General features: G+C 40.6%; 1 protein-coding gene across 1 annotated transcript in view; it reads right to left on the bottom strand.

Moving 5' to 3' along the window:
- The window catches only part of LOC133648912 (sorting nexin-25-like), a 43459-nt gene extending 28400 nt beyond the window's left edge, over window positions 1–15059 (bottom strand). The window contains exons 1-3 of the mRNA XM_062045447.1: window positions 14852–15059; window positions 13974–14668; window positions 6404–6488 (exon numbers count right to left, since the gene is read on the bottom strand). Of these exons, the coding sequence (XP_061901431.1) occupies window positions 6404–6488; window positions 13974–14324 (436 nt within the window). The 5' untranslated portion in view covers window positions 14325–14668; window positions 14852–15059. The remainder of the gene's footprint in view (window positions 1–6403; window positions 6489–13973; window positions 14669–14851) is intronic.
- Window positions 15060–15355: the final 296 nt, after the last annotated feature.

The raw sequence follows: 15355 nt of genomic DNA, 5'->3' as shown, positions 1-15355 counted from the left end.
ATCCCTAGAATATAATTAGTCTGGGACTGTCAAACGATAAATATATTTAATTGTGATTATTTGCGTTTGGTCCATAATTAATCACAAATAGTTTTTTTAATAAATATCTTTAATAAGTATACTTTATTAAAGTTGTCAATTTGTTTGATTTATGCAAATGTTTATTAAACATTTCATTATGCTTTTTTTAATAGCTCAACACAAAACGGTCACAAACCAATACAGACACGCACGGCAAGACATTTTCCCATCCTTTAGTGCTCTCTCTTCCTCTCATTATGAAATATATAGAAGTTACATGTATTTATAAGTTTTCTCTACTAATTCTCACCCTGTTTCGCCACTTGTTTCTCTGTCTGGGCTGTAATGTAGTTGCACATGCGCATTTGTGTGCGTGTGTTGTTTAGGGACATGCCAAGACCACCAGGGGTGCGATAACCGGAAAACAGACAAACTACCTACAAGCGCACTCGTGTTCTGCTTTTTTTGTGGAGACAGAAAAGCAAGCTCAAATAAACAACCACACATTCATCCATTTTCTACCGCTTGACTTAAGGCCAGGTTTGGCTCCAGCTACCTGCAAGGCTTGAGCCAGTCACAGCTACATTTTCTGTGAGTAAAAGCCCCCACTTTTCAATCAAATATTTAGCTCTGTAGTTTATGTGAATAAAAGACTTTTGAAAAGAAGATGGCGAAAAGGAAAAAAGATGACGAGTAACGTACATTTTAGTACAAATGGACAGAGAGAAAATATATAAAGAAAATGAATAAACTTCAAGCTGAAGACCTACTGATTGTCAAAACTTTAAAGGAGCTTCCTGTCACATACGTGTTAGTATTGCTGTATTGACCATGATTGGCTATACATGTGCATGTGAGCAGTCTTTCTCACATCTGAAACACATCAAAACCAAAAATACTGCAACCCCCAACTCACCAACATTGCTAGATTTCACCTCACAGCAATGTTGATGGAAATAACTGTGACCTTTCAGGGCTTCGAAGCTAAACTTGCCATTCAATATACTTATTTGTCCATTTTTGCACTCTATTAATTTCTGTGACTCAACAAGAGTTGGAACATTGCTGCTTTTCCACCCCTGCGATATGGACTGAGGGTCAGGACGCACGTTTATTTTGTGATAAAAAAAATAGTGCCGTTAAAGGAAACTTTTGTTAACTCATTGCGTTAACTTTGACAGCCTTAATTTCTTAACCATTTAAATGATTATAGCTTACAGTGGTGGGATAAACCCAAAGTCAGTATCTCATCAAACTGTCAAAAAGTGCAATCAATGCAGTTCCTCTTATAGGGGAACTGCACTTTTTGGGGAATTTTGCCTATCGTTCACAAATTACCATGAGAGACAAGAAGACAAAATTTTTTGTTTTTTTTGCAGTCTATCTTGTAAACATTGTCTCGTTCTCGGTGGGTAGCAAAGCAGCTAATGGGAGCAATCAATTCTACCTCTAAATCACTTCAAAAACCGTCTACAATACTTAATTTACGTTCCCAAACCCGTATAACAACCAAGCTGTAGCGACATTGTTATTGTAAAAGCGAACACTGAAGAACTCTTTTTCTATCTTAGTCGCAAACCGCCTTGCTACGGTATTAGCCGTAAAAGCTACTTACGGCAAGAGATAAGATAGCTTCTACGTCAACACGAAACGCGTTTGAGTTTGTAATGCACAACACTGCGATACGACACCAATTTATACTGATTGAAAAACATGAACAATCATTTTACAGTAGCCGTAAAGTATTAGCCCATATTTCATGTTTTGTTTGTACACAGCTAGCCAGACATTGTATGCACTGTAGTTGTACTAACACGCATGGCCGGCTGCGTATATTACGACCGATATTAAAGTGACTCACACGATGGACGGTTGCTCGTTTGGTCCAGCTGGCCGGGGACGTTCCCTGTTGATTTCGGGTAAGCAATCCATTTATGTCAAAATAGCTTGGCTCCAAGTTCAATATTTATAGTGTCAATATCGCTTTCACCTCACTCTCCCGGCTTCCGTCTGCTCCAACGTCTCACTCTTCCTTCTCGAAGCAGCAGTTCATTCTACATACATTTAGCTTCAAAAAGATAAGGTCGTAAATCTTAATTTGTCCAAAAATAGCCGTCTTTGTTGCCGTGATTATAAAATACACTTGTGTTTGATTTCGGAAGTAGGATGCAAAATTGTTGCCAGAAGTCATAAGTGCGCTGCTATGTACACAGAAATTAATGAGTGGAAGAAATCAGTTCCGGAAATGATAAAAATGATCAAAATAAGGTAAATCTTGAACATATTACTACATATGTTACGAACAGTGTTGAGGCTAAAGCGTTACAAAGTAACGCGTTACTGTAACGCCGTTATTTTCGGCGGTAACTAGTAATCTAACGCATTATTTTTTATATTCAGTAACTCAGTTACTGTTACTGCATGATGCTTTACTACATAAAAAATAACGTAAAATAACGCAGTATCGGCTAGAAACAGAAGATCTGAGTGTGTTTTATTGGAGCGCTGCGGTGTCGTCCTACTGTGTCACAAGGAAAAGAAAAGGCGCGCTTTATGTGGAGCTAGAAGTCAAGTTTCTTAACATGGAGATATTCTCATTAATTTTCTTTTGTCGAGCACAAAGAAAATACAATTTTAGTTCAATGTAAGTTGTGTCTTGGATCAAAGATCCTATCTACTGCCCAAAACAGCAATTCAAATCTGCTGAAACAGCTACAAAAGCAACATGCTTCGACGAATCTAGTAAAGAGAGACACACTTCACCTCCACCTCCAACAGCAGCTGGATTTTAACGGAGATACAGGTAGGACAGCCAGGACAACATTGATAGAGCCATTGCAGCGTATAGAAGAATAAAATAGAATAGAATAGAATGGACTTTATTGTCCTTATATTTGCATATAATGAGATTAAGGACTCCAATTTAAGGTGCGGTAGTGGGAACAAATATGGGATAAAAATAAATTACACACGAGGTAATAGAGAAAAAAACAACCACTAAGAATTGAAATAAACAGACTACTATCAAATGATAATAATAAGCAATCTTGTACAATATACAAAACATTATACAAAATACAAAATACTGTACAATATACAGAGCAAGACAAGAGTACCGGAGTAATAAATAACAATCTGTGTCGGATGTATTGCACTCGAAGGGTAATATTGCACAGTACGGTATTAGGGTAGGATATTGTATAGGGGGTGAATATGCTATATGTGCTAGAAGACCCATCCATCCATCCATTTTCTACCGCTTGTCCCTTTTTGTAGTCACAGGGGGTCACTGGAGCCTGTCTCAGCTGCATTCGGGCAGTAGGCGGGGTACACCCTGGACAAGTCACCACCTCATCACAGGTGCTAGAAGACATGCAGGCTATTTCTACAGTGGAGTCACCTGCTTTTAGGCCGCTGGACACAGTGGACAGTGAGTACATAAACATGGAAAGTGAGCTAAGGAAAACAGTCAAAACTCTGCCTCTGCTCCTCATTCATCACTGAAGGTACACACACTCTGTCAATTATCTTATATACTCCTTCATTCTAGACTTCTAGAGTGTTTGATTATCACGTCACTCTAAATGTATAGACTATAAAGTTCACAAACATAAAGAGGGATCCTAGATGGCCAGGTCAATCTTTCCTTATCTCTAAACTAAAACTGGGGAAATGCGTAGAGTGTTCTGGGCTTCAGTACAGTGTTGATCTCATGAAGACATAATTTTATTTCCGAATTCCTTGAGAGATGCCTGGTTAGGCTTTGTGTATGTCATGTGTGCCCTCCTTGGGTGAAGCCAGCTTTACAGCTATGTTGTGACATGTTGTTATTATGCTGGTTGTTACTTATGTATGTTATGTTGCAGCTATTTAAAATATTTCTGTCAATTTGTTCTGGCCTGAAATAAATTGGCCCATTGAAACATATCTTTGTCTTTGTGTGTTGTATGTAGACCACATTGCTTAGCAGAGTTCAGTGATGCAAATGTATGCCAAGTTGATCAACAGATTGTATTATTCTCCAGTGCAATAACAGTACTAAAATGAAGGCTAAAAGGGCATTAATGGGAGCCTTAAAAAAAAGAACTAAATAGTTACTTCACACCCAGTAACGCATTCATTTTTGGTGTAAGTAACTGAGTTAGTAACTGAGTTAGTTTTGAAATAAAGTAACTAGTAACTGTAACTAGTTACTGGTTTTCAGTAACTAACCCAACACTAGTTACGAAGGTGTCTGTTACTACATTATATACAGACTTGCAGTGTGTACATAAAACGTTGCCGGAGGGTTTTGAAGTTGTTTTATAGGGCTTTGAAAGCTACAATGATGACTCCCATTAGCCGCATCTTTCAAGCGCTTTTTTACCATCTTTAAAATCGTAAAAAAAGACGTGTGTTCTTGTCTCTCATAATGATTGTAAACATTTTTAAAAAAAAGAGCTGTTCCCCTTTAAAGGGGGCCCCGCATACTGTAAAAACTTTGACAACCACTGCCCTAAACTACACAGTGTGTTGTAAGTTTTCAACAAAAATAACACCAGTGTCACCTTGGACAAATAATCAATTTGAATTCATTAAAAAAACATTTCTTTTTTCCAAACACATATTTAGCATGTGCAAATATACACCCTCTGTGTCAATAAAAGGAGCCATCTGTTTGTTAGTTCCTCTAGCACAGGAGTGCCCAATTTTTTGCCTCCAAAAGCCAAGGTGAAAATGTGCAAAGGGCCAAGGTTCAAACAACAATTTTAAGCGTGAAACATAAATATAATAACTGTAAATAATAAAGTTCCTTTAATTAGTTTAAATAGCATGGACAAACTAGTTAGCCTTGTGGACATGCCATCAAAAAGTGTGTGAGCTTCAAAGATCAGTATAAATATATATTACATTTGGGAAGCAACCTTTTGCGGGCCAAACAAAAGAACTCAGGGGGCCTGATCAGTGTCTGTCTCTGGTAACAAGGAAGAACAAAGATCTATTTATCAGCAGTTTTTAGGAAACTGAGGTTTTCTTACATTCAGAAGACATGGTGACACAGCAGGCATTTTCTCAGACTAAAATGTGATTTGTATTCGTAATAGGACAGAAAGTTTTCACAGTCTACTATTCACTGACAGAGTAGATTGACATTTTTGACAAAAAATATTTTGTTTAGTTTGTTTTGCATTGCCACTGTCTAACAATATATCTCATTGTATATTATGTGCATGTTTTTACAATGCCTGCTTAGATTTTCCCCCACAGTCCTAAAATATGTGTATTTGATTAGCTGGTGATTCTAAATTGTTGTATGTGTGAATTATGTTAATTGTTTGTCTTTTGTGACCGGTGACCAGTTGTGGTTGTATCTTGCCTTAAAAACAACTGGGCAAGGCTCCAAGCTCAAAATACAAGAAAAACGTGCACTCTCCAAAAATCATAATAAAACAAAAATAAAGAAGTGCACAGCAAAGTGTACTTAAAAAGCAAGGCCAGCAACACTAGTGTCCTTCTAATAATTGTAATACAAACTGCGCAGGCGCTACCAAACACAGACCGGTTTCAAAAATGTGCACACTGACGAAGACATTTTCGAAACTGGTCTGTGTGTGGGAGCGCCTGCGCAGTTTGTATTAAAATTATTAGAAGGACACGTGTGTTCCTGGCCTTGCTTTTTCTTCAAGGCTCCAAGCTCACCCATGACCCTGATCAAGATAAGCAATATCAATTTCTTATTTTCTGTAACACAACACAGTGTAATAATCTACAGTATTGTACACAAAATTCCAAACTGTCCTTTGGACTACTACAATAAAAGCAATACCTCCAAATGACAATGATGGTGTAATACATCACTTTAAAATGAATGGGATAATTCCACTCATGCGTCAACAGCCACAAAAGCGGTCAAGACAAATGTGTCAGCAATAACAACAATATAATAGTGTAATGTGGGGGTGTCGAGTCAGGTCTCAGGGCAATTTGCAGCATGCGCTTTCATTCCTTATTGGCTTGCAGCATATTGTACAAATAAAATGAAACACTGCCCGCATCAGACAATTACCAAAGAGAAGTAGGGCCACAATGAAAAGACAAAAAATAGAGAATGTGTTGATTCGTATATGTTTAATGAACAAAAAGGTGAATATTATCATAGCGGGTCTTGCATCCTTACATTTTTGTCATTGCGCACCTCAGTATGAAGCTTGGACACCCCATAGTATTATGTTACTGTATATAGTTTTTCACTTGTTTTATATAGGATGATGATGTAGAGTATATTTCATGTCAATATACCATGGAGACAAATCCAACTATAAAACAATTACCATTAAGTAATTTATTACTAGTGTATGCCCATCCTTAGTTAAAATGTATGTCAAAATATGAACTCATTTACCTTCCTTCAGGGCTTTATCCACATTGTGTGATATCACCACCCTCCGACTCTGGCTCGATTCCTGTGCTGGCGCAACAAATCGAGTCTGAAAAGCAAGTATCACAATATTCACTTGAGTGAATCAAATAAAAGTTTGAAAAACAGCAGGAAATGTACAACAAATTTGGAACTGTTGGTCTGGTGAACTTTAAGGAGGTCTTATGCTGCCTATTTCAAGGAAATTTAAAATGATATTGGATTACCAATGGGGCACTATACAGTCTGCACTCAATTAATGCTGTTAATTTGTCTGGAACATGACCACAATACTTAAGTTAAAGTTAAAGTACCAATGATTGTCACACACACTCGGTGTGGCAAAATTAATCTCTGCATTTGACCCATCACCCTTGATCACCCCCTGGGAGGTGAGGGAAGCAGTGGGCAGCAGCTGTGGCCGCGCCCGGGAATCATTTTTGGTGATTCAACCCCCAATTCCAACCCTTGATGCTGAGTGCCAAGCAAGGAGGTAATGGGTCCCATTTTTATAGTCTTTGGTGTAACTCGGCCGGGGTTTGAACTCACAACCTACCGATCTCAGGGCGGACATGAAATTCTGTGAAGCACGTATCATTATAAATCAAATATATTCATAGCTCGAGCATAAAAACATGTATACAACCTTCTAAATATGTATTCAACATTTTTAGAGACCTCTAAACATAAAAAACACCCTCTAGTCACAGTTAGACTATTTCAATCCAATATAGTTATGCTGCCTGAGGCTGACCCAAGCAGATTGGTTTGGTGGACAATACTATTGCACTTAGTTAAAGTTAAAGTACCAATGATTGTCACACACACTAGGTGTGGTGAAATTTGTCCTCTGCATTTGACCCATCCCCTTGTTCACCCCCTGGGAGGTGAGGGGAGCAGTGGGCAGCAGCGGTGCCGCGCCCGGGAATCATTTTTGGTGATTTAACCCCCAATTCCAACCCTTGATGCTGAGTGCCAAGCAGGGAGGTAATGGGTCCCATTTTTATAGTCTTTGGTATGACTCGGCCGGGGTTTGAACTCACAACCTACCGATCTCAGGGCGGACACTCTAACCACTAGGCCACTGAGTAGTATTGATATTCTTAGTTTGTTTAGCAGTTTTTATGTCTGACAATGCTTAATTTAGGACCAAAATAAAATATGCTTTAAACAATATAAAAATATCTGCAATGTGGTGAAGCCACAATGTGGTGAAGCTGCAATGTTTGAAGCATGATGTGGCGAGGGACGACTGTAGTACAATTATTTTAATAAAATAGCGTATCCTTATAGCGGTTGGCTGCCATGGTACTGTGCTCTCACGCTGCGTTTTTATTGTTTCTTGCATTGAACAAAGAGAACACAGTTTACTAAGTCAAAGTCCTTGTGTGTTAAACATACTTGGCCAATAAAGTTGATTGTGATAAAATTATGTACAGGGTAAATCTGCATTGTTGCCCTCATGGCCAAAATTTGGGATACAGCAGCCTCCTCCTCCAACCATGCCAATCTTTTGCGATTGGTCAGGGGTAGAGTTTGGACTAAAGCCCCTGAAATTCCCGCCACCGCTCACAGCTGCACAGGTTATCAGCAAACAGTAAAAGAGAATTTGATATTGGATATAATTTGATTAATATTGAATAACTGCTTTGTTGACAAAACAGCTGTCCATGAAGTGGCGGGATAAGAAAAGCAGTAATCATGAAGTAGGTGTTTAGTTCCAAAGAAAACACAACTCCAATTGCAGCCTTATGACAGTTTAGATACACAATTTTTACACAAAAAACACTTCCTGGTTGCCTTTTTACATTGTACATTACATGAACTTAATAAAGTTGTGATGTGAGAAATTCAAAAGATCTCATGGAAATGTTGAAGTTTTCATACTCGACCGACCGTTCAATATGAAAATGTAAAAAACCCACCACCAACCTTGTGATATATGCCACTTCCCACCACATCATATAGAACACGAGTACAACATTTTAAACACGTACTGTCAAATACACCTGAAAAGTTGCAAATGTAGGATAGCACCCCTTAAAAAAGGTAGAAGAATGCAGCCGATATGTTGACAAGAGAAATGCACGTAACATTGTCAGTGTCAACATCAATACGCTATCAGAGCATACAGGTGAACACATGCAGATGCAGCTCTGCTTGTTAAAGACAGATTATTCCCTTGCTACAAGTTGCAAGTATGCGTGTTTGCACTTTGTGTCAAGAGTGGACAAATTCAGTGGCATGACTGGTCCTTATCTATTATGAACCAACATTGAGGATGTGAAACAAAGGAGACAGCATGAAAGAGGAAAGAAAAGACATGGGGGGGGGGGGGGGTTCTGTTTTGCTCTATTTATTCTGGGTTGCTATTCATACACGTTTCTTCAAAAGAACGTCAATGCTTACCTCATTTATGTCATAAAAAATGCAGAACAGTGAGGTTTATTCAGGTGTATCCAGTGTTTGTGTTCCCGTGTGTAGCTCCAAAAGAGGAACTATATTAGAAAATACATTTGCGTTTCCCCTAAACTTCCAAGATACCTTTGGCGGTGGATGTGCGGTTATGAAGTCATGTGCAAAGTCATCACATTTGTCAACAAATATTACTTCGCTATTTATTATTATTTGTCAAGAAATCATGATGTTTTTAATGGAAGTAGTGGAACATTGCTTTGCGCTGTGTGCAACACAAGTGAAAGAAAATTGCTTGACCGCCACTTTTCAAACACAAAACATGCCCGCAAGGTGTCTGTGCGGGGACAACAGACACGGCAAGTGACCCTGATTGAAACTGTTGCATGTACTGAAAAAAACAAGATACCGTAATTTCCGGACTATAAGCCGCTACTTTTTCCCCTCGTTCTGGTCCCTGCGGCTTATACAACGGTGCGGCTTATTTACGGCCTGTTCTTCTCAGACACCGACGAAGAGGATTTCGGTGGTTTTAGTACGCAGGAGGAAGACGATGACACAATGATTAAAGACTGATTTTTCATATACCGGTAGGCTGGTTATTTTGATAACGTACAGGCGAGCACTTTGTATTACTTTGCACCGTTGTATTATTTGTACTCTGCACGAATGCTGTTCGCCATGTCAAAGATGTGAAAGTTTGATTGAATGATTGAAAGATTTATTGTTAATAAATGGGACGCTTTGCGTTCCCAAACAGTCCTCTCTGTCCCGACAATCCCCTCCGTGGTAGCAGGAACCCCTATATACTACGGTAATTACACATCAAAACCCTGCGGCTTAGTCGGGTGCGGCTTATATATGGAGCAATCTGTATTTTCCCCTAAATTTAGCTGGTGCGGCTTATAGTCAGGTGCGGCTTATAGCCCGGAAATTGCGGTAAGTAACTTTAAAATATGCTGCACTGCATGACTATTCAACTGGCGGTTCAGTTCAAAACTTTGGAGAGCCATTAACATTTTTGCTGCAAGTTATTTATAAATACATGATAAAAATCAAAGAGTGCTTCTGTTACAGATCTTTGCGTTGACATTTTAACCTCCTACAGGGCAGCGTCCACACTTGTATTTCACACAACAGGGCTATTTTTCTGAAATGTGTAACTCTGACACAAAAATAGACCAAACAAAGGCCCTCTTAGAGAATGCTGGTCCTCAAAATAAGAATAATAGTTTGGTCCCCCGATCCTTTGCTTTCTGGAAATGTGGCACCAGGAAACAATTTGGTTGAATGGTCCTGTTCAATTGTAAATGGTGAAAACTAGGCTTGCTTGCTTTTTTCTATGTCTCACTCTCAAATGGTGTATGCACGTGAGTGACTAAACATAAATGATGTACTATGTTAAAATGTTAAAAAACTCAAATATATCTTTCACATTAACCGCGTTCGCAGTAAAAAATTGATAACAAATTTGTAAAATCAAAAGCTGATGCAAAAGAATCCTCAAAACATTGCAACATTTTTGAAAAAGCTGCTGCAATATCAGTAATATCAAACCTTGCCCAAACATAATCAAATCAGGGCAACCACAATAATGACAAAGAAATTATATAATAAAAGTAGACTTGAGTAGTAATTGAGTAAACTATCGATTAGTTTGTTCTGTTAATCGAGTAAAAAACACACTTCAGAGCTGGGGTAGGGAACCTATGGCTTGTCAGCCAGATGTGGCTCCTTTGATGACTGCATCTGACTCGCAGAAAAATTTTAGCGCCTTAAAACTTTCTCATACATTTTTATCCCTCCATCCATCCATTTTCTACCACTTGAGTTCAGACCTGGGTTTGGCTCCAGCTGCCTGTAAGGCTTGAGCCAGTCACAGCTACATTTGTTGTGAGGTCAAGAAGTAAACGCCCCACATTTCACAACAATATTTAGCTCTGAGAAGGAGATGGCGAAAAGAAAAACGTTTGACGAGTAACGTAAATTTTAGGACAGTCACATACCACCCACTGCAGCATGTGAGTATTGCTGTTTTGGCCACGTTTGGCTGTCCATGTGCATATGAGCAGTCTTTCTCACATTTGAAACACATCAAAACTACCCTGAAATCACATTTAACGGATGGAAGCTTCAACACCCGCTGAAGCTTAAATCTCACCATGAAAAGCCACCAACAAAACAGTGCAGTACCGGAAGTTGCATTTAAAAAGTATTCCATGTATTATTGGTTCGCATGAGTATTACAATGTTACTATATGAAGAATACTGTACAATTAGACTTATTAAATTGTTTGTCTTAAAGGGGAACTGCACTTTTTTATGGAATTTTGTCTACCGTTCACAATCATTATGAAAGACATTATGCATTCTAACTCGCAAATAAACGTTAATAAAAGTCCGCTTACAGCAGAGCTAATGGGAGGTCCTCCATTCCGTCCATAAAACCCGATAAAAAAACATCCAAAAAGCACCAACAATACTCCATTTACGTTTCATGACTTGAATATTAACAAAGTATTAGTGATATTGTTATTATATGTGGCGACGCACACAAACTATAGTGGCGCTGTGATCAAGCTTGTGTGCAAACGTTGACATGATCGACTGATGAGCTGCTGCTTCCTTGCTCGTCAAACTTTATTGTAGATCATAAATCATGCCTCTCACCTGGATAATATAACGACGAGGACGCATTACAGCAAGTTGGTACACTTTGACAGCCAATCTAGACCAGGAATGACACGAAAATACGCTTGGTTGAACCCCTCTTTTCTTCACGAGGACTATGAGATATTCTTCATCTAAATGGGAATATATGAACATCCTAGCAGTCGGCATCCTAATGACAGCAGACATTGTACAGTAAGTGGTGTTTGAATATTTATTTCACTGATTATTTGGCGTACCAATAGATGGAGCCTGCGTACCACAGTTTAAGAATCACTGCATGAGATGGTGCAGATGTATCTAATATTGTCTTTGGTGGGTGCAGTGAGTTTAGGCCAGGGGTGTCAAACGTACGGCCCGAGGGCCGTATCAGGCCCGCCAACAGGTTTTGTCTGGCCCGAGGGATGAGTTTGCTAAGTATAAAAATTAACCGTGGCGAAGTTGGGAGAGTGGCCGTGCCAGCAATCTGAGGGTTACTGGTTCAATCCCCACCTTCTACCATCCTTGTCACGTCCGTTGTGTCCTTGAGCAAGACACTTCACCCTTGCTCCTGATGGGTCCTGGTTAGCGCCATGCATGGCAGCTCCCGCCATCAGTGTGTGAATGTGTGTGTGTGTGAATGGGTGAATGTGGAAATAGTGTCAAAGCGCTTTGAGTTTCTTAGAAAGGTAGAAAAGCGCTATACAAGTACAACCCATTTACCATTTAATGAAAGAAACATGTGTCCACTGGATGTCGCAAATAGCAATTATTTGTATCTTTGTAGATGATGCTACATATGTACAAAATAAACCACATTATATTAGTACATCAGTCGAGGAAAATTATCAAACTACATAAATAACATCCTGCAATTTGATTTTAATATTTTTTTTTTATCTTGATTGAACATTAACACTAATGACTTGACTGATCAACATTATCACATAATATATTCAGAAAATATAAATAACGACCAATAAATTATTAACCGCAACATGTAAGTGTAAAAAAACCGAACAACATTATGATTTGTACATTTTCAGAATGTGCTTGTTCCATTTTTAAACAAAGAAAACAATCTGAAGTTGTCTTTGTTTTCAAGTTATTGTGCCGTGATTTTACCAGTCCGGCCCACTTGGGAGTACCTTATTTTTCGGAGTATGAGTCGCACCGGCCGAAAATGCATAATAAAGAAGGAAAAAAACATATACAAGTCGCACTGGAGTATAAGTCGCATTTTTTGGGGAAATTTATTTGATAAAACCCAACACCAAGAATAGACATCCATCCATCCATCCATCTTCCTCCGCTTATCCGAGGTCGGGTCGCGGGGGCAGCAGCTTAAGCAGGGAAGCCCAGACTTCCCTCTCCCCAGCCACTTCGTCCAGCTCCTCCCGGGGGATCCCGAGGCGTTCCCAGGCCAGCCGGGAGACATAGTCTTCCCAACGTGTCCTGGGTCTTCCCCGTGGCCTCCTACCGGTCGGACGTGCCCTAAACACCTCCCTAGGGAAGCGTTCGGGTGGCATCCTGACCAGATGCCCGAACCACCTCATCTGGCTTCTCTCGATGTGGAGGAGCAGCGGCTTTACTTTGAGCTCCCCCCGGATGGTAGAGCTTCTCACCCTATCTCTAAGGGAGAGCCCCGCCACCCGGCGGAGGAAACTCATTTCGGCCGCTTGTACCCGTGATCTTGTCCTTTCGGTCATAACCCAAAGCTCATGACCATAGGTGAGGATGGGAACGTAGATCGACCGGTAAATTGAGAGCTTTGCCTTCCGGCTCAGCTCCTTCTTCACCACAATGGATCGATACAGCGTCCGCATTACTGAAGACATTTGAAAGGCAATTTTAAAATAAATAAAGAATAGTGCACAACAGGCTGAATAAGTGTACGTTATCTATCCATCCATTTTCTACCGCTTATCCCTTTTGGGGTAGCGGGGGGCGCTGGAGCCTATCTCAGCTACAATCGGGCGGAAGGCGGGATACACCCTGGACAAGTCGCCACCTCATCGCAGGGCCAACACAGATAGACAACATTCACACACTAGGGCCAATTTAGTGTTGCCAATCAACCTATCCCCAGGTGCATGTCTTTGGAGGTGGGAGACGCATAAATAACCAACTGAGAACGAGCCTTGTATGTTAAGGTAACATATAATGGTAAGAGTCATTCAAATAACTATAACATATAGAACATGCTATACGTTTACCAAACAATCTGTCACTCCTAATCGCTAAATCCAATGAAATCTTATACGTCTAGTATCTTACGTGAATGAGCTAAATAATATTATTTGATGTTTTACGGTAATGTGTTAATAATTTCAACACATAAGTCGCTCCTGAGTATAAGTCGCACTCCCGGCCAAACTATGAAAAAAACTGCGACTTATAGTCCGAAAAATACGGTAGATTTTTCTCCAGGTGGCCCCCACTCTAAAATGAGTTTGACACCCCTGGTTTAGGCGGCATATCAACAACTTACCATGAGTTTCTTGAAGAACTCCAATTGTTGGACAGAACGCCTTCTATGTCTGTCAAAGGAGCTGACTTTGAGAGGACTCTTTCGGACGAGCAGGACAAAACTCCCAGCCAGGAAACACAGCAGGGCGAAGGATACATAGATGAAAAGCTTCAGGAAGAAAGAGGTCAGGGACAGGCCTCCCCATGCTAGCTGGAACACTACTGCTGCCACCACACCCAGGAGGAAAGCTGGGACAAACCGGAACGAGGAGGCAAGAGAAGAGGAAGAGCTGGCAAACGTGGGCCCCTCTTCTTCACCGGCACTGCTGCTCCTGCAGGCCAAGTGTGTTGTGGTAGATGAGGGGGTGGGCATGCTGGGACTCCACCATCCATATATGTGTCGGGCAGAAAAGTTGACTGCCTTGTCCGGATGTCTCGTTGGAGAGGTAGGTGTAGTGTGTACACTCTTCTGTGCCCTTAATTACAACACTGTCTCCAAGCAACGGCATCCCCACTCTGACATCTCCTGACCGACCTACTCCTCTGTGTCCGCCGCTCCTAGCATCCGCCCACCCGGCGGGCACGGACACGCAGTCCCGCTACTTTCGTCATCTAAACAGTGGTCGTCCAGGCAGTGCCGGGGGTTGGCCTTGGGTGGGCAGCTTGAAGGCAAGCGGGAAGGCAGAATTGGATGAATGGAGCCGCAAACAGCGTCACCTTGGAGACCAATAAAGGTAGCTTAGTGACCGTGCTGATGTAGCTAACATGCGATGTTAATTGAAGTTGTATTAGAATATGACCAAAGAATAGTTCACGACTTAACAGTGAAGCTAACCGCACCATACGGCGATGCTAACTAACTAGCCTCCCTTCTTAACAACCAAGCTAACATTAGCTTACTTCAATATCCTTTAAAGGAGCGGGCGACGGCGACGTTACATTCCCGCACAGCGTCCTTGTCGAGAGAATGCAATTTAAAGGTAAGTAGTATGGTCCCGGTGAGAAAGTGACCGTGGCAGTCAGTTTAAAAACAAGCTGTTATTTGTTTTTCATCGAGCCCCAGCTGACTGACAATCTGTCTCGAACGTGAAAGCTGTGTCAGCCAATCAGCGCTGGTGTTAGCACCAGTCGGTGTGTTTGTTTTAGTCACCCCGACACTCCGAACGGACGGGACATATTGGGACTGTGGGCCGTACTCCGGGCGGGAAACAGCAAACGGCAAAGCAATGCGTGATAATTAGGTGCACACAATCGTTAATGGTTGTACGATTAGTTTAGTCCAGTGGTTCTTAACCTTGTTGGAGGTACCGAACCCCACCAGTTTTATATGCGCATTCACCGAACCCTTCTTTAGAGAAAAATAAAATGTTTTTTTTTCAAATTCAAGAAAAAGTTATGTTTTTT

This window comes from Entelurus aequoreus, linkage group LG04, assembly GCF_033978785.1.
Source record: "Entelurus aequoreus isolate RoL-2023_Sb linkage group LG04, RoL_Eaeq_v1.1, whole genome shotgun sequence".
Lineage (NCBI taxonomy): Eukaryota > Metazoa > Chordata > Actinopteri > Syngnathiformes > Syngnathidae > Entelurus > Entelurus aequoreus.
Note: the sequence above shows the minus strand (reverse complement) of the source record. Positions and strands in the feature narration are given on the sequence as shown.